The 19,827-nt window shown below is 40.4% G+C and overlaps 1 protein-coding gene across 1 annotated transcript in view; it reads right to left on the reverse strand.

Annotated features, from left to right (window-relative positions):
- Positions 1-19,827, reverse strand: part of LOC150074912 (IQ calmodulin-binding motif-containing protein 1-like) — a 199,182-nt gene that overhangs the window by 146,337 nt on the left and 33,018 nt on the right. The window contains exon 3 of the mRNA XM_090389381.1: positions 913-1,106. Coding sequence (XP_090245507.1) covers positions 913-1,106 — 194 coding nt within the window. The remainder of the gene's footprint in view (positions 1-912; positions 1,107-19,827) is intronic.

Raw genomic sequence — 19,827 nt, forward strand, 5'->3', positions numbered from 1 at the left:
ATGCCATCACAGCTATTGCCACTAGCTATTATAATGTTTCTTCTTTTGACAAAATGCAATAAGCTGGCTAAAACATTTAAGGGAAAATTAAAAGAATAAACAAAATCCTCCTTCCATCTATTTCAGTTATAATCAAATCAGTGTGAATTCAATTATAAAAACTACACTATCCCTCTGCAAGGAAGACAGTTCTCTGTTCCCTCCGCACCACCCCTTTACCCTCTGGTGCAGTATAGGCATGCCCCACTAACTCCTGAGGTTGTCTCCTCTATTGGCCCCATACTTCTGTCTTTTCCCCTCAACCTTCAGTCTCCCTTCCTCTCTATCTTCACTGCTACCATCAAACATATGTCAAAATTTACCGAGCCCAACACCCAAAGTTTTAATCTTTATATTTCTTTTGGCCAAACCCAATCCTAGTTTTTTTTTTAGGTCTTAACCACTGATATCTCAGGAAACTAGGTGGCAGGACCTACCAGAGTAAATATCTAATACTGGTGTACCTGACCTGCCTCCCACGGGCATAGTGTGGCAAATGTTGGGCTCCACCAGGGGCACAACAGCTAAAAGGTCAGATGAACAACGGTACACAACACTCTACAATATCCATACACTTTTAAATCTCTGGCCTCTACAGCGTTCTGTATCACACAACAATGTATGCTATGTGGAGATGGGGGAAACTCCTAGTGCTGTTAGACCCTAAACACTATACTATACACTATAAAAACTACACTTTAAAAAAAAATTCTTTTAAAATTAGTAAAATAAAAATAAAAAATTCTAATTTGAATGACAAAATAGAGAAAATATCATCTGAAGTACACAACTTCTGTTCATGGTACATTAATTCTGTACATTAATAATAGCACCTAAAAATATCATAAGAAAAGAAAAAGCTTTCAATTTTACCTAATTACAATATTCAAAGCTCTGTTCAGGATATCAAGCAATGCCAAATATTTGGTTTTGTTGTCTGTTGTCATCAGCACCAAAAACTGCTCATCATTTAGAAGAATAGACACTAAACAAGAATCAGCTGTGAGAAGAAGATCCAAATTTTCAAGCATTTTGGTAAAACAGACAAGATGTGTTGATTCTGAACTCTATATATAAAACAAAACAAAAAAAGGAAACTAAGTGTTAGCATTGTTGAAATCTTTAGTATAAAAAGCATTATATTATTCCCATAAATCCTCAAGAGAAAAAAAGTTTAAAAAAATTCTCATTACTATATTTACAAACAATTTACCATTAATTTTTCCACCCCTGTTTCTGAAATTTTCCACACAAATTTACCGCAATCAAATCCTATACAAAAACACTTCCATGTACATCTGCCGTATGCTCATAAACAACAGAAAACCTTGCAAACATTAACCCATTGTGGTCAGATGTTGTGGCAGCTGTGATGGCCAGTGTTGACAATTATGAAATTTGTTTTCCATTTGTGCTGGCATAATTATTGTATTGCCATCTATTTATACTTTATATAAATAATGTGAAAAACTAGACTAATATTTATATTTAATTGTTGAATATAATGGCTGAAGCATTACAGCCTTCGGCGGCAGATTTTGGGGGCTACAATCAAAACTTTATGGCAAGAACTAAAATTAGCATTAGTAGAGGCATACGATGCAAGAGAGCGAGCTTATAAAGTATCAGCCAAAAAAAAAAAAAAAACCTCCCATTTCACCCCTCCATTCGTTCCAAATGCCTGTCCAGCTCAGCCTTAAATTTAATTCGGCTATTAGCTTCCACAACAAAAGATGGAAGCCTGTTCCACCAATCAACTTCCTGCTGGCAAAAGGCAAATTTCTACACATCTATTTTACAACTATCTTTCCTCAATTTGAAACTGTGCCCCCCTCAGGTTCTTAGCCTGAGCAAGAAGAAGAATCCCATCAGCATTCAGCTTGCTTAACCCATTCAAGGCCTTATACACCTCAATCAGATCAGCTCGCAGGTACCTACTCGCCAGGCGCTACAATTTGCAGAACTTAAGCCTTTCTTGGTAAGAGCACCCGTTTATTTCCCTCAGCAATCTTGTTGCCCATCTTTGTACTGGTTCTAGCAACTCAACATCCTTCCTGAAATGAGGCCTCCAGACCTGTACACAGTACCCTAGGTGTGGCCTAACCATTGCCTTGTATATCAGGATAATCACCTCCCTGTCCCTACTAGCAAAATTCCTATATATCACTGACAAGACCCATGACCTGCCCTGGCAGCCCATTTGCACTGCTCAGCAAACTTCATATTTGACTGCACGATTCACGATGGTGGGACTGTTAGTAATCCTGGGTAAAACCTCCATGCACAAGTACATGGTGGGTGACCACCCAGGTGTGAACCAACATAGGCAGGGGTTGAGGTGTGGCACCCACAACACATGGAGGAATGCCACCCCTCTATGTTACCAGGCAGTACTAGGTGGTAGATGACTCTCATCAACCGGTGAAATACAACCACTTTGCTTATTGGAGGCTTGAAGTGGTGGAACCCATGTTTAGTCTCTAGAGCTAAGTTCCGGTCAACCCTTCCCTTTCTCTTCCATCATGCAGTATGATTGACGACTTTTGAGGTTATGATGAACGTCATGGCGCGATCCAATATTCCTTACATTTCGAGGGTACAGCTCTAAAACGGTGTTCGCAGGCCGGCCGCTAATTAGTACACAGGACCGAACCTATTGGTAACTCTCTAGGAGGCTTCCGGATCAGCTAGTGTATAATCTTGCTACCTCTACTCTGCCAGATAGTAACTGGAGGGAGTCCGAGTAGTGTGTATGCTGGGAGAATTGTCGAGGAATGTTATGTCAAGGATCTGGGTATATTCTTACCGTGTGTACGCCATATCCAAAAATTTCATTACTTCATACAGCATGTCCCACCACTTTTTCTTACTATTGAATACACCATGAATTGTCAAACTAATAGAGCAAGCTTATCTGCGAAAAGATCTAAACCTCCCAAGCACTTCCTAATTCATTTCACAAATATACGTCGTCTCAATTCTAATCTCAACGATGTCCATTTCCACTTGCAGTCTGCCAAACCCCATGTACTTTTTCTGAGAGAATCTCAGTTATCAGTTGATTCAACTACTGCTCATCTCAGATGCCCAAATTATTCGCTGTATGATTCCTTTCGCCTCAAAGGTGGTACTTGTGCATATGTCCGTTCTGATATTCCCTGTCAGAGACTTGGCAATTTGGAATCTCCTCTCTTTGATCTTCTCTGGCTTAAAATCTCTCTACCTCATTGTGTCAAATTCATCTGTTGTCTCTACCGTTCTCCCAACTTTTGACTTACTCTCTTTGCAACTTGACTTTCTCCAGTCCAACTTTCCTAACATTGAGGTAATTTTCCTTGGTGATTTTAATGTTCCCAACTCCAGCTGGCTTCCGTTTTCTAGTCACACCGACCCAGCAGGTCGAGATGCTGAGGCTTTTGCAATTACTAATGACCTAGCACAGATTGTTCATTTACCTAGAAGAATACCGGACAATCCTAATCATACAGCCAATACGCTTGTTCTTTTTTTCACCAACAACCCTTCTAATTACACGCTCGAAGTGAGAGGTCCTTTAGGCACTTCAGATCACAACTTGGTGATTGTCTCTTCTCCAATGGAACCTATATCTCATGGCTATTCCCAACCTCGTGTTGTTTGGCATTACAAGAATGCAAAATGGGATGACCTGTGAGACTTCTTTTCTTCTTTTCCTTGGTCGGATTACTGTTTCAAAACTTCTGATGTCAACTTTTGCTCAGATCGTGTCAGTGAAATTATTCTTGCAGGAATGGAATCCTTTATCCCACACTCCACTTTAAAATCTCGTTCTTTATCTAAACCTTCGTTTTCCAATAAATGTGATAAGGCTGTTCAAGAGAAGAATGTCGCATATCGCAATTGGCTTGTTTCTAATTCTTCAGTTTCATTTTCTGCCTATACCAAAGCTCGCAACAATTGTAAAGCAGTTATTAATCAGTCCGAACTAGAGTTTGAACAGGCTAAGAGTAGAAAACTTCCTTCTTGCCCTAATGGTAACCGAGCATTCTGGTCCTTTGCCAAAGCTATTGGCCGCAACTTTTGCCCATCTCTGCTCCCACCTCTGTCCAAACCAGATGGTTTGGACAGAGGTGGGAGCAGAGATGGCCAAGGATAAAACTGACCTGCTAGCATCCCATTTTTCTTCCAGCTCATGTATTAATGATCTTTGTAAAACACCTCCCAGCATTCCGAACACGCTCCATTCAGTGCCTCCTGTGGTCTTCCATCAAAAGGATATCAGAAGGATTTTGATGAATTTTGATGCTAAGAAAGCTCCAGGTCCTGATGGTATTTCTCCACTTGTTCTCAAAACCTGTGCTCCTGAACTTACTCCTATTCTTTGCCACCTTTTTTCACTTTCTTATTCCAAAGGTGGTTTTCCTTCTGCTTGGAAATTTGCTCATATCCAGCCAGTTCCTAAAAAGGTGACAAATCCCTCCAATCCAATTATCGTTCCATTACAATTACTTCTACTCTTTCTAACGCAATGGAGAAATTGATTAACCGCCAACTCTTAAACTACCTAGAAACCTTCCGTCTGATCAACGATCACCAGTATGGATTCCGTCAGTGTCGATCCACTGGTGATATTCTGGCTTATGTTACCAATTTACGACTAATTCAATGGAAAGGTTCGGTGAAACACAAGTAGTTGCTCTTGACACCTCAAAGGTTTTTGATCATGTTTGGCATAAAGTTTCTTCTAAACAAGCTTCCATCTTATGGTTTGCCAACTGTTTTTAGTAATTGGTTATCCAGTTTTCTCTCTGATCGCTCACTGAGGGTAATGGTAGATGGCTTTCTGTCTTCTACCTTCTCCACTAATGCCGGTGTCCCCCAAGGTTCAGTTCTGTCGCCCATTCTTTTTCTCTTGTATATTAATGACCTTCTTCCATTGACTGGAAATCTGGAAATCTTATCCATAGTTTTGCCGATGATAGAACATTGCATTCCACTTTCCATTTTGAGAAACCTTGTCCTGCTCAATCAGCTTCAACTTCTCGAAAATCTGTTACCAATTCCTTAAATGCCGATCTTCAGGTAATTCTCCAGTGGGGCAAAGACAACTTAGTTGATTTCAACCCTTCTAAAACTCAGTCTTGTCTTATATCTCGCAAAAAGGATTCTTCTGCTCCTATTGCTTATCTTTAGTGGCACTCCGATTTCTAGGCAAAATGATACATCTCTTTTGGGGATTACCCTGACTACTAATCTCTCTTGGCACAAGCACATTACAAATATTGCTTCCTCTGCATCTAAAAAACTTGGTTTTCTCTTTCGCTCTCAGCGTTACTTTTCTTCCAAACAGCTGCTCACTCTGTATAAATCGCCAATCCACCCTGCCATGGAATATTGTTACCACATCTGGGGTGGTGCCCCCAAAACCTCTTTCAGGCATCTTGATTCCATTCAGAAGAGGGCAGTTAGGTTAATTAATGATTCATCTCTAACAGAGTCTCTCCACTCGCTTTCTCATAGACGTACTGTTTCTGCTGCATGCCTCTTCTACAGATACTTCCATGGGCACTGTTTTCTGAATTGGCTTCTATAATTCCCGCTCTCTCTTTCAAAACAGTCCGAACACGTGCTGCCACCAGCCAACATCCATTTACTGTCCAACTTCAAACCCACAGAACCAACCTTTCATCTTCCTTATTTATTCATTCAACTGCCGTTTTCTGGAACAACCTTCCGTCATATGTATTTCCTGAAAATTACAATCTACAGAAGTTCAAGTCCAATGTCAACAAATATCTTCTTTCGTCTTCTCAACCTCCAACCCAAGCACGGTACTAAGTACTATAGGTTCTAATACCTCTCGTGTTTGGGTTTCACATAAAAAAAAAAAAAAAAAATTACCCCCAGGTGTTTTCAACTTTCCACTTCCCTGAGTGTAGTATCACACAGTTGGTACATTTCTCTTTGGTTATTGCTACCCATATGCAGTACTTTGCATTTGTCAATATTAAACTCCAGTTGCCACTTCTCAACCCATTTTCCCAAATTATATATAGATCCAGTTGGAGTAGCATACTGCCTTTACTGTCATTACCAAGCCTGTCAAACTTAGACATTAAACCTGATACACCTTCATGAATACAATTGATAAATATACAAAACAACAATGGGCCCAACACTGAACCCTGAGGAATTCCACCAATAACATGTGTCCACGAAGAGCAGTCTCTATTGATTACCACTCTCTGTCGTCTCCCACTCAATCATCCCTTTATCCATTGTAGCAACTTACCCTTAATGCCATACCTCTCCAATTTGTACAGCAGCAGTATCAAAAGCTTTCCTGAAATCCAAATATATGATATCAAAATTATTTTTGGTATTTGGTTCCTTTGTGACCACATCATAGTATCCAATCATATTGGTCAGACGAGACCTCCCTTTAATAAACCCATGCTGTGTCTTAACACATTACTCCAGTCTTGTCTAGGTAATCCTGCATCACTTCTTTAACCAGTAACTCCATTATTTTCCACGGAACACAAGTTAAACTAACAGGTCTGTAGTTACATGTGTCACCTTTTGAACCCCTTTGTGAATTGGTGATACATTTACACACCTCCAGTCCATGGGGACCTCCCCTGAGTCCAAGGAAGCTCTCATAATCACAGCTAAGGGTATGCTAACTTCCTTTGCCGCCTCCTTTAATATAACTGGATTGATCCCGTCCACCCTACATGCCTTCCTTATGTTTAACTTCAACAATTTCTCGTTCACTTTGCTCTCAGTTATTACAAAATCTCTTAGCTCCCTGTTAGTTTGATATTTTTCTGGCACTCCCCTCATTGAATAACCCATGTGTGAGTGTAGATGCAAAATACTCATTCAGTTTATCAGCTACCTAAGCATGATCATCAATAGTCAACCCATCTAAGTTAAGTGGTTCGATCTGATTCATCCCTATCCTACTAGAGTTTATATAAGTAAAGAACTCTTTCCTGTCTTTCTTTGCATCCTTTGCCAAAGATTTCTCGTAATCTGCCTTTGCCTGCCTAACCTCCTTTGTGACTTGATTACAGACTAGTTTATACCTGCCATAGGCTTCTGTGTCACCTGATACTTTACGTGCATCCGATACATTTTTCTTCTCTGCCACATCATCATCATCAGCCATTTTCAATCCACTGCAGGATGACGGCCTCTCCAGCAACTTTCCAGTTCCTTCTGTTTTGAGCACTGGCCATCCATTTACTACCCACAAACTCATGAATTTCATCTATCCATCTCCGCCTTTGTCTTCCAGGCTTTCTTCTAGCTCCTCGTGGGTACCATTCTGTTATTTTTTTAGTCCATCTGTCATCATGTCTTGGAGCTATGTGTCCTGCGCAAGACCATTTTAGTTCTTTAGTTTTGATAAGAATGTCCTTTACTTGAGTTTGCTGCCTAATCCATGTGTTTCTCTTCTTATCTAACAGTCTGATTCCCAATACAATTCGTTCCATTCTTCGCTGTGTAGTTCTCAGCTTCTCTTCCATTCTTTTGGTGAGTGCCAAAGTTTCACTTCCATATCTAAACCTTGGTTTTCCAATAAATGTGCTAAGGCTGTTCAAGAGAAGAACATTGCATATCGTAATTGGCTTGTTTCTAATTCTTCAGTTTCATTTTCTGCATACACCAAAGCTCGCAACAATTGTAAAGCAGTTATTAATAAGTCCAAACTAGAGTTTGAACAGGCTAAGAGTAGAAAACTTCCTTCTTGCCCTAATGGTAGCTGAGCATTCTGGTCCCTTGCCAAAGCTATTGGCCGCGACTTTTGCCCATCTCTGCTCCCACCTCTGTCCAAACCAGATGGTTCTGTTGTCACTTCAGCCAAGGATAAAGCTGACCTGCTAGCATCCCATTTTTCTTTCAACTCATATATTAATGACCTTGGTAAAACACCTCCCACCTTTCCCAACACGCTCCATTCAATGCCTCCTGTGGTCTTCCGTCAAAAGGATGTCAGAAGGATTTTGACGAACCTTGATGCTAAGAAAGCTCCAGGGCCCAATAGTATTTCTCCACTTGTTCTCAAAACCTGTGCTCCAGAACTTACTCCTATTCTTTGTCGCCTTTTTTCACCTTCTTATTCCAAAGGAGTTTTTCCTTCTGCTTGGAAATTTGCCCATATCCAGCCAGTTCCTAAAAAGGGTGACACATCCCTCCCTTCCAATTATCGTCCCATTGCAATTACTTCTACTCTTTCTAAAGTAGTGGAGAAATCAATTAACTGCCAACTCTTAAACTACATAGAAACCTTCCGTCTGATCAATGATCGACAGTATGGATTCCGTCAGTGTCGATCCACTGGTGATGTTCTGTCTTATGTTACCCATTTATGGACTAATTCAATGGAAAGGTTCGGCGAAACACAAGTAGTTGCTCTATACATCTCAAAGGCTTTCCATCGTGTTTGGCATAAAGGTCTTCTAAACAAGCTTCCATCTTATGGTTTGCCAACTGTTTTTAGTAATTGGTTATCCAGTTTTCTCTCTGATCGCTCACTGAGGGTGATGGTAGATGGCTCTCTGTCTTCTAACTTTTTCACTAATGCCGGTGTCCCCCAAGGTTCAGTTCTTTCTCCCACTCTTTTCCTCTTGTATATTAATGACCTTCTTCCATTGACTGGAAATCCTATCCATAGTTTTGCCAATGATAGCACATTGCATTCCACTTTCCATTTTGAGAAACCTTGCCCTGTTCAATCAGCTTCAACTTCTCGAAAATCTGTTACCAATTCCTTAAATGCCGATCTTCAGGTAATTCTCCAGTGAGGCAAAGACAACTTAGTTGATTTCAATCCTTCTAAAACTCAGTCTTGTCTTATATCTCGCAAAAAGGATTCTTCTGCTCCTATGCTTATGTTTAGTGACACTCCGATTTCTAGGCAAAATGATATATCTCTTTTGGGGATTACCCTGACTTCTAATCTCTCTTGGCACAAGCACATTACAAATATTGCTTCCTCTGCAACTAAAAAACTTGGTTTTCTCTTTCGCTCTCGGCGTTACTTTTCTTCCAAACAGCTGCTCACTCTGTATAAATCGCCAATCCGCCCTGGCATGGAATATTATTCCCACATCTGAGGTGTTGCCCCCAAAACCTCTCTCAGGCTTCTTGATTCCATTCATAAGAGGGCAGTTAGGTTAATTAATGATTCAACTCTAACAGACTGACTCCACTCACTGTCTCATAGACGTACTGTTTCTGCTGCATGCCTCTTCTACAGATACTTCCATGGGCGCTGTTCTTCTGAATTGGCTTCTATAATTCCCGCTCTCTCTCTTTCAAAACAGTCCGAACACGTGCTACCACCAGCCAACATCCATTTACTGTCCAACTTCAAACTCACAGAACCAACTTTTCATCTTCTTCGTTTATTCATTCAACTGCTGTTTTCTGGAACAACCTTCCTTCATACGTATTTCCTGAAAATTACAGTCTACAGAAATTAAAGTCCAATGTCAACAAATATCTTCTTTCGCCTTCTCATCCTCCAACCTAAGCATGGTACTAAGTACTATAGGTTCTAATACCTCTCGTGTTTGGGGTTTACATAAAAAAAAAAAAAGTCATGGTGGGGAATATACATTGGTTCATTATTTTACGTTTAAGACAAACTGGGATATTGCTCTTCAGTATGTGACTATATTCCCTGAATGCTATCCATGCAAAATTTATTCTTCTCTTGACTTCCAGCCATTTACCATTATTACAGCTAATAACGTGTCCCAGATAAGTATATGACTCCACCTTTTCAATTACTGCTCCTTCAATCATTATTTCCCTTTCTGTGGCATACTTGTTCATCATTACTTTTGTTTTAGCCATATTCATCATTAGTCCAAAATCCTTACTAACTGTGCACAATGATTAAGATTTTCTTCTAATTCTTTGGGATCGTGGCTTATGACCACAATGTCAACTGCAAATTGTAAATGGTTTAGGTACTCTCCGTTCACATTGTCTCCTTTCTGCGACCAGTCTAATCTTCTGAAAGCTTCGGAGATATTGTGTCTCCTTGTCGAACTTGAGAGTCTGCTGAAGAGGCTAGTAGGGGCCAGACGTGTTCAAAGCCGCTAAGTGGATTTTTCTTATTTATTGATTTGAAATTATTGTTTTTCTAAAACTTTTGATTTAAATTTAGTAGTATAGCATTATTTTGTGATTTTCTGATTAATTTGGTGTATTTATTCTTTACTCGGCCTTGCAATTGCATAAAAGTATCGGTAAGGGTATCCACATGTTACAAATCGCAACTCCGCTGAACGAGAAGTTTTTTTAGCCATATTTAGCCGCTTATTGAATATTTTTTACATCAAATTATTTTTTGTAAGTAGATTATAGACCTAGCAAGGATAGTTAGTTTATTCTGAATTGAGACAGCGAGATTTGAAAGTTAATTAATACTTAGGTGTCCATAGATTTACCGTTCGTAACTTCCCGCCTTTGTCTTTATCATACGATCGTTATATACCGAACCTAGATAGCATTAGTATAGTATAGGTTATAATATTTTCAGTGATCGGTAAAATCTATTAAACTTGTTGAACTTCGTTGGCATTTAAATTGTACTTTTAACTGAATACATATACCGACTTAGATTACAAACGTAACATAATTAATTAATACATAACTGATACGGAAGTTATATAAAGGGAACACGGAGATAATTAACACTTGACACTAAAAAATATATATAACTGTGTTGGGAGATAAGTTAGGGTTATAAACTGAAATTGAAATTTTATTTAAATTAAAAGAAATCATGACTCAGACCAGAGCAGCAAAACAAAAGGCTCAAGCTAATGGAAGTGCTGTGGCTCAGAGGAGAACTGAGGGGGGCAGTTGCCTTCTGAATCACAGCCTTTTAAAATGCACAGCTTGCATGATGTTTGTGCAGCATTCAGGTACGGGACATGATATTGCCATGGGGGATGTCTTTGTGTGTGCACGATGCAAGGAGTGTATCGAAATCAGGCAACAACTCAGTGTTCTTATGGGCCTATATGAGAGCTTGAAGGACAGGGTGGATGCCCTCGAAGGAACTAAATTGAGGGGCCCATCAGCTCTCAGCTGCCCACATCAACACCAGAGCTTGCACTTGGTCATCGCACAACACAGCGGCAATCCCCAAGGCAGAATGCGCTGGTCCCAAAGGAACTAGTAGTTGTTGGTGACTCTATTGTCAGGGAAACGGGGAACATGCTTTGTAAAAAGGATAGGTGGAACAGGACCAGGGTATGTCTGCCAGGGGCAAAGGCTGGTGACGATGTAGAGCAGATATCATCTTTTAAGGGCACAAAAGGTACACGTCGGCACTAATGATATCAAGAGTAGGAGACCGGCAGATTTGCTTAACAAGTACAGGTTACTGTTGAAAAAAAAAGCCGTGAAATAGGGTTGAATTTGAAAGTGTCTGCAATTCTGCCCAGACACGATAGGAGGGAGTATATGATGAGAGCCTTGTCGATCAATTCAGCCCTGGAAAGACTGTACAAGGCTCAGGGGGTAGAATTTTTTTCAGCCTGGACTTTACTTGTTAACAGGAGAGTTTGCTTCTACAGGGATGGGATATGCATAAATAGAAAGGGTGCAAGAATATTTGCTGATGCTATCGAGGCAGTGTTAGATGGGTCGGAAAACTGCTAGCTTGGGGGGAGACAAAAATGAATAGATTAACAGTAGCCACTGGCAGAGGTGAAAGAGATTCTTGCACTGCTTCTTTTGGAATGAGCAGAAGCCTGAAAAACAAGATGCAGGATATTTCAGAGACTGCTGGGAGTCATTGCGGTACAAGTAAACACATGGGTTGTATTAGGGTAGCTAAGAATAGAAATAGGTGCATGTATGCTTGTGTGTACACCAATGCTAGGAGTTTAGTAAATAAATTTGATGAATTTGAGGTATTGCTCAAAACATCAAAGGCAGATGTTGTTGGGATATCAGAGGCGTGGTGTCACACAGATATAAGGAATGCAGAACTGGAATTTGGGGAGTACAATGTCTACAGAAAGGATAGACTGGATAGGAAGGGAGGAGGGGTTATGCTATTAGTTAAGAAATACATAATCAATCCAAGGAAGTGAAGCCAGTAGACATCGCTGGACAGTGCAGTGTCGAGTCAGTTTGGTGTGACATAAGCATTGGGAGATCAAAATTGAGAGTAGGAGTGTGCTATAGGCCTAATGACTCTGTGAGTATAATAAGAAACTGTACAGGGAAAGAGAGTGGGCCAGTAAATCAGAGAGTCTTATAATGGGAGATTTTAATTTCCCAGATATTGACTGGAATTTGGGGGCTGGTCACTCACACACTAGCAAGGCTTTTGTGGATTTATTGGTTGATTGTTTTCTACATCAGCATGTTCGGGAGGTAACTAGAGGGAAGAATACTCTTGATTTGATTATCAGCAGTGATTCTTCATGCATTAAGAATCTGCAGACAAATGAACCACTAGGTGGCAGTGATCACAGTGTGCTGAAGTGGGATTTACTCAAAGAGGTAACTACCATTAGGGGTAAAGGGAAGGGTTATTGCTTCCGTAAAGGCGACTACGATGAACTGAGACAGTATTTAAATTCTATACAGTGGGACCAACTGATGATGTTACCAACAGCAAATTCAAAATGGGAAGCATTCAATGAACTTATCTTGGAAGCCACTAGGTTTTATATACCAACTAAGAAATATTGTTCAAGGTTTAGGCCTAAATGGATGTCAGATGAACTGATGAGGCATATGGCAGAGAAGAAACATTCATGGGATACATACAAATTAACACATGACACAGAAGCCTATGATAGATACAAGTTGATCTGTAACCAAGTTACAAAAGAGGTTAGGCAGGCAAAGGCAGATTACGAGAAATCGTGGGCAAAGGATGCAAAGAAAAACAGCAAAGAGTTCTTTACTTATGTAAACTCTAGAAGGAAGGGGATGAATCAGATTGGACCACTAGATATCGATGGATCAACTGTTGATGATCCTGCTCAGGCAGCTAACAAACTAAATGAATATTTTGCATCGACATTAACACATGAGGAGTTGTTTAGCGAGGGGAAAGCCAGAGGTGTATTCAACTCTAGCAGTAAGCTAGAGAATCTTGTAATAACTGAGAGTAAAGTGGAGGAGAAATTGTTGAAGATAAACACAAGAAAGGCACCCGGGGTGGATGGGATCTATCCAGTTATATTAAAGGAGGCAGCAGAGGAAGTAAGCAAACCCTTAGCCATAATTATGAGAGCTTCCTTGGACTCGGGGGAGGTACCCACAGACTGGAAATGTGCAAATGTGACCCCAATTCACAAAGGAGGATCAAAGGCTTACACAAGTAATTATAGACCTGTGAGTTTAACTTCCAGGAAAATTAATGGAGGCACTAGTTAAAGAAGCACTGCAGGATCATTTAGACAAGACTTCAGTTATAGCTCGGACACAGCATGGTTTTGTTAAGGGGAAGTCTTGCCTGACCAATTTGATTGGATACTATGATGCAGTCACAAAAGAATTGGATGCAGGGAATAACTTTGATATTATATACTTGGATCTTAGAAAGGCTTTTGATACTGTTGCACATGGAAGACTGCTGCACAAATTGGAGCAGTGTGACATTGGAGGCAAATTGCTGCTGTGGATAAAGGGGTGGCTCAGGGGGGAAGACAGAGAGTGGTAATCAATAGACACTGCTCGTCGTGGACTAATGTTATTAGTGGAGTCCCTCAGGGCTCAGTGTTGGGTCCATTATTGTTTTCTCTATTCATAAATGATAGTGATGATGGTATATCAAGCTTAATGTCGAAGTTTGCAGACGAGACAAAGGTAGGCACGGTTGTCAAGGACACTACTGACACTATGCTGCTGCAACAGGATCTGGAAAGGTTGAGCAGATGGGCTGAGAGGTGGCAAATGAAGTTTAACATTGACAAATGTAAAGTACTACACATGGGAAACAGCAACCCCAGAGCAACGTATCAACTCTGTGGTACTACACTGACAGTGGTAGAGAATGAAAGGGACCTGGGGGTGGTTGTGCAGGCAGATATGAAGTTCTCTGAGCAGTGGAGACGGGCTGCAAGAGTAGCTCATGGTGTATTGTCAATGATATATAGGAATTTTTCTAGCAGGGATAAGGAGGTGATTATTCTCTTGTATAAGGCAATGGTCAGGCCACACCTAGAGTACTGTATACGGGTCTGGAGGCCTCATTTCAAGAAGGATGTAGAGCTGCTGGAATGAGTACAGAGAAGGGCAACAAGATTAGTGAATGGAACAAAGGGGGTGCTCTTACGAAGAAAGGCTTAAGTTTTGCAAATTACAGTGTCTGGAGACTAGGCACCAGCGAGGTGATCTAATAGAGGTGTATAAAGCCTTGAATGGTTTGAGCATGCTCAATGCTGATGGGATTCTTCCTCTCGCTCAGAATAATCACCGAGAGCGCATCAATTCAAATTGAGGAAAGACAGATGTAGGATAGACGTGCGGAAATTTGCCTTTAGCCAGCAGGTGGTTGGTTGGTGGAAGACTTCCATCCCTTGTCATGGAAGTTGATAGCCTAAATAAGTTTAAGGCTGAGCTGGACAGGTATTTTGAACGAACAGAGGCGTGAAGTGGAAGTGGTTTCTTTTTTTTTTTTTTTTTAGCTGATGCTGCATAAGCTTGCTTTCTTGCATCAAATGCCTCTACTAATGCTAATACTCAATTTTCTCGCTGTCAGTGTTTTTCTTGCTCTTCATTTGTCATCTTCGGTTCATCATGACAAGTGTTTCTTGACAATTTTTTCTTCTTTGGATTTCTTTTTCCCTATAGGTTTCTTGGGCTTTATCACTTTCAGAAAGTTGTAATATTCCTCGTCGATATCTTGGTCCTCACCAGTCTGCAGAAGCTCAAACTTGTTCTTAAGTTCCAGTACATACTATTTTTTCTCCTCTTCTGTTATCTCAAAGACCTTTATTATTTACTCGAGTCAGTTTTTTCCTTTCCTACATCTATATCAAGTGTACATCTTGCCATTCTGTGATCACTTCCAACATTTACCTTATTCAGGACGGTAACATCATTCACAATATATCTTCTGTTAGTGAGGATGAAGTCGATTTCATTAGTTGTTAATCCATTTGGACTCTTCCATGTCCACTTTCTGTTCATCCTTTTCTTGAAAAAAGTGTTCATTACTGACAGTCCTTGAGATTCTGCAAATTCCAGAAGTCTTTCACCTCTTTCATTTCTTTCAACAATTCCAAAATTTCCTACAGTTCCCCTTGCTGTGCTGTTTTGTCTTTTTCCAACCTTAGCATTGATGGGTTTTCTGCTCATCTAGAAGACTCTCAATTTTGGTGTATATTTCTTCAACCTCTTCATCATCATGGCTCGATGTTGGTGCATAAATCATTATAACCTTTAGCTTGTACCTCTTAGAAATCTTGAGTATTAGTCTTGACACCCTTGGTGATGTACTTTTGAATTACAAAATGTTGTTTTTAAAATCTTTATGGACCAGAAACCCAACTCCACCTTCACTCCTTTCACTGTTTCCATTGGTGTACAGCAGATTTCCACTTGATAAACTTATAAGTGATTCATTTCTTCTTCTTGTTTCAGCCAAACCGATGATATTCCAATTCACATTTTCTAATTCCTTTTCCAGCTCTAATATCCTGTCTTCACCAATGAGTGATCTTACGTTATAACAGGCCAAGTTCAGTTTCCGTGCTGGCAGCCTGGTCGTACCCAGAGATTCTTAGCACCCTCTGCTTCCACTCTGATCCTCTTGCTGCCGTAAGAGGGGGATTGAAAGCTGCTGGGGACAGGGCCATTTGTTTTGTCGTGCTGTCATATGCTGGAGGGTTTGGTCTTTTCCTCTTCACGCTGACCAGGCGTCTTGAAGAGAACCACTCTACACATTCGTTACCACCTAAGTGACGTAACACAGCTTACCATCGAGAAGGTGTGCATGAGTGGATGTTAGGGAGGCAGGCCAAACGGACTTCTCCTAAATCTTCTGTAATAGAGAGATATTGGATCCATCAGTGTTTTAGGCTGAGTTTCTGATAACACACAGGATACCTGTTCCCCTCTAAGCCCCTGCCACAAGCCTCATTCTCTGCCGTAAGCCATGTGACATCCATTTAGGCCTAAATCTTGAACAGTATTTCTTTGTTGGAATGAAAAGCTTAGTAGCCTCCAAAATTAAGTCCCTAAAGGCTTCCCATTTAGAATTCAAAGTTGGTAACATCATCAATTGATCCCACTGTACACAATTTAAAAACTGTCTGAGACCTCTATAGTCACCTTTACGAAAGCAAAAGCCCTTCTCTTTAGCCTCGATGGTAGTTACATCTTTAAGTAATTCCCACATCAATACATTGTGATCACTGTCACCCAGTGGTTCCTTTATCTGCAAATTCTTAATGCATGAATAATCACTGCTGATAATCAGATCAAGAGTATTACTTCCTCTGGTTGCCTCTCGAACATGTTTCTGTAGAAAACAGTCATCCAATAAATCCACAAGAGTCTTGCTGCTGTGCGAGTGATCAATCCATAAGTTCCAGTCAATATCTGGAAAGTTAAAATTCCCCATTATAAGACATTCTGATTTACTGGCCCACTCCATTTCTCTGCACAATTGCTCATTATACTCATCAGATTCATTAGGCCTATAAACACACCTACTCTCATTTTTCCTTTCCCAGTGCTTATTTAACACCAAACAGACTCAACACTGCATTGTCCACCAAATTCAATTGGATGCACTTCCTTAGATTTTATTTGCTATTAACTAATAGCATAACCCCTCCTCCCTTCCTGTCCTGTCCTGTCCTGTCTATGCTTCCTGTACACATTGTACTCCCCAAATTCCAAATCTGCACTGCTTATATCTGTGTGACACCACATCTCTAATATCCCAGCAATGTCTGCCTTTGATGTCTTTGACTAGCACTTCAAGCCCATCAATTTTATTAACTATATTCTTAGTATTAGTGTACATGCAAGTATACATGCACCTGTTCCTACTCTTAGTTACCATAACAAAGACCATGTATTTACTTGTTCCACTATGACTTCCAGCAGTCATGGAAATCTCCATTACCTTACTATTGTTGTTATTTGGTTTTAAGGAATATTAGCAACTAAGGCCATATGGCTCCGGGGATATGTGGTGGTCATTCCCTGACCTTTCCGCATCCTCCGTATTTGGTGGTCACGGGCTCGAACCCCGGTCTAATCGAGAAGCGTGTGCTACGCACTGCTGCTCCTGCCCACCTGACTAACTCCATTATTTTCCCCGGAACACAAGTTAAACTAACAGGTGCCCCATTACCTTGTGTTCCAGGCTGCTGCTCATTCTAATAGAAGCAGTGCAAGAATCACTTTTGCCTCTGCCTGCGGCCACTGTTAGCCTTTTAGTCTGTGTATTCCCCCCCCCCAAGCTAGCAGTTTTCCAACCCACCTAACACTGCCTCAATAACATCAGAAAATATTCTTGAACCCCTTCTATTTAAGTGTACCCCATCCCTGTAGAAGCACTCTCTCCTGTAAACAAGCACAGACCAGGCTGAAAAAATTTCTACCCCTTGAGCCTTGTACAATCTCTCCAGGACCGAATTGATCGACAAGGCTCTCATCATATACTCCCTTCTATTGTGTCTGGGCAGAATTGCAGACACTTTCACATTCAACCCTAACTCGTGACTTTTTTTCAACATTGACCTGTACTTGTTGAGTAAATCTGCAGATCTCTTATTCTTAATGTCATTAGTTCCAACGTGTACAACATCACCTTTTGTACCCTTAAAAGATGATATCTGCTCTACGACGTCATCAGCTTTTGCCCCTGGAAGTATAAAGACTGTGACTAGGAAGTATAAAGACTGCGACTACTGTGTGTTGGACATTTATGGGAGCTGAATGCCACAACAATTACTGTTGCTCAGAATAGAGAAAGCTGCATTCTACTGACTGACTCTGGTGTGTTTTTTATTTGGAATTTGTAGCTATCTTCACAGAAGAATGGAGGATTGAGTATTAATGGATGAAGCTTTGTTCGGTGGGCTGGCTGCTAGCTGTCTGTAAAGTCTGTCTTATCCCCCCCTCCCACTTTTTTACTTTTTAATTATTCTATTTTGGAATTCTACTGATGTATATAACTGTTTTATTAGGAATGTATTTCTAAGACGTACTCTGCCATTCAATAAATTATTTTATTTCCAAATTCGTGCAGTATAGTGTTCTATCGCTTATACTTCTCACATCAACCTTCTTATACTTGCAGGTAATGCATGTACAAGATTGCTCTTTGTAACTCCTATATTGTCTTTCCTTGTATGGTCACCTTTTCCCAATCTCACCATGCAAGTTGCTCATCTTTGGACCCTTTCAAGAGGCTCAATGTCATTTTTTCAGATTAGATCTCCATACTTGGACATAGTATTTCATCAATCTTACAACTGCTTTATACAGCGTGATTATGATCTTCCCGATCCTACAGGATATTGTTTGATAAATCATCAATAGGACACTATAGGCTTCTCTGGCTGCCTGTTAACACTGCTCAGAGAACTTCATATCTGCCAATATTGTAACTCCCATATTCCTTTCTTCTGTTGTTTTTAATTCAATGCACTAAGTGTTATAACTTATTGTGGGATTCCTATTTCCTGAGTATAAGACCTTGCATTTTGCTGCAGTAAAACATAGCTGCCACTTTTCTGACCTTTCTTAAAGCCCATTCAAGTTATTCGGAAGGAGTGCTGCTTGGCACTGATCATTAATGACTCTCCCAATCTTTACATCATTAGCATTAGTAGAGGCATACGATGCAAGAAAGCAAGCTTATGCAGCATCAGCCAAAAAAAAAAAAAACGCTCCCATTTCACCTCTCCATTCGTTCCAAATACCTGTCCAGCTGAGCCTTAAATTTATTTAGGATCTCGACCTCCACAACAAAAGATGGAAGTCTGTTCCACCAATCAACTACCCACTGGCTAAAGGCAAACTTCCACACATCTATCCTACAACTGTCTTTCCTTAATTTCAATTTATGCCCTCTCAGGTGATTATTCTGAGCAAAAGGAGGAATCCTACCAGCATTGAGCATGCTCAAACCATTCAAGGCTTTATACACCTCAATCAGATCACCTCGCAGGTGCCTAGTCTCCAAACACTGTAATCTGCAAAACTTAAGCCTTTCTTCTTAAGAGCAACCCTTCGTTCCATTCACTAATCTTGTTGCCCTTCTCTGTACTCATTCCAACAGCTCTATGTCCTTCTTAAAATGAGACCTGTCTACAGTACTCAAGGTGTGGCCTGACCATTGCCTTATACAAGGGGATAATCACCTCCTTATCCCTGCTAGAAAAATTCCTGTATATCATTGACAAGACACCATGAGCTACTCTTGCAGACCATCTGCACTGCTCAGTAAACTTCATATCTGCCTGCAAAATTACCCCCACGTCCTTTTCATTCTCTACCACTGTCAGTGTAGTACCACAGAGTTGTTACATTACTCTAACCCATATGTAGTACTTTACATTTGTCAATGTTAAACTTCATTTGTCACCTCTCAGCCCATCTGTTCAACTTTTCTAGATCCTGTTGTAGCAGCATACTGTCATTAGTGTCCTTAAGAACCCTGCCAACCACCTAATATTGTCTGGAATTACTGGAAAGAATCTTTCCAGTAATTCCAGACAATATTAGGTGGTTGGGCTAAGTCAAAATTGTTCCCTACACCCCACTCATGAGTACCTGTGTCAAAATAATTTA

Source organism: Mastigoproctus giganteus, unplaced genomic scaffold, assembly GCF_048544385.1.
Source record: "Mastigoproctus giganteus isolate SK-2022 unplaced genomic scaffold, ASM4854438v1 scaffold_15, whole genome shotgun sequence".
Lineage (NCBI taxonomy): Eukaryota > Metazoa > Arthropoda > Arachnida > Uropygi > Thelyphonidae > Mastigoproctus > Mastigoproctus giganteus.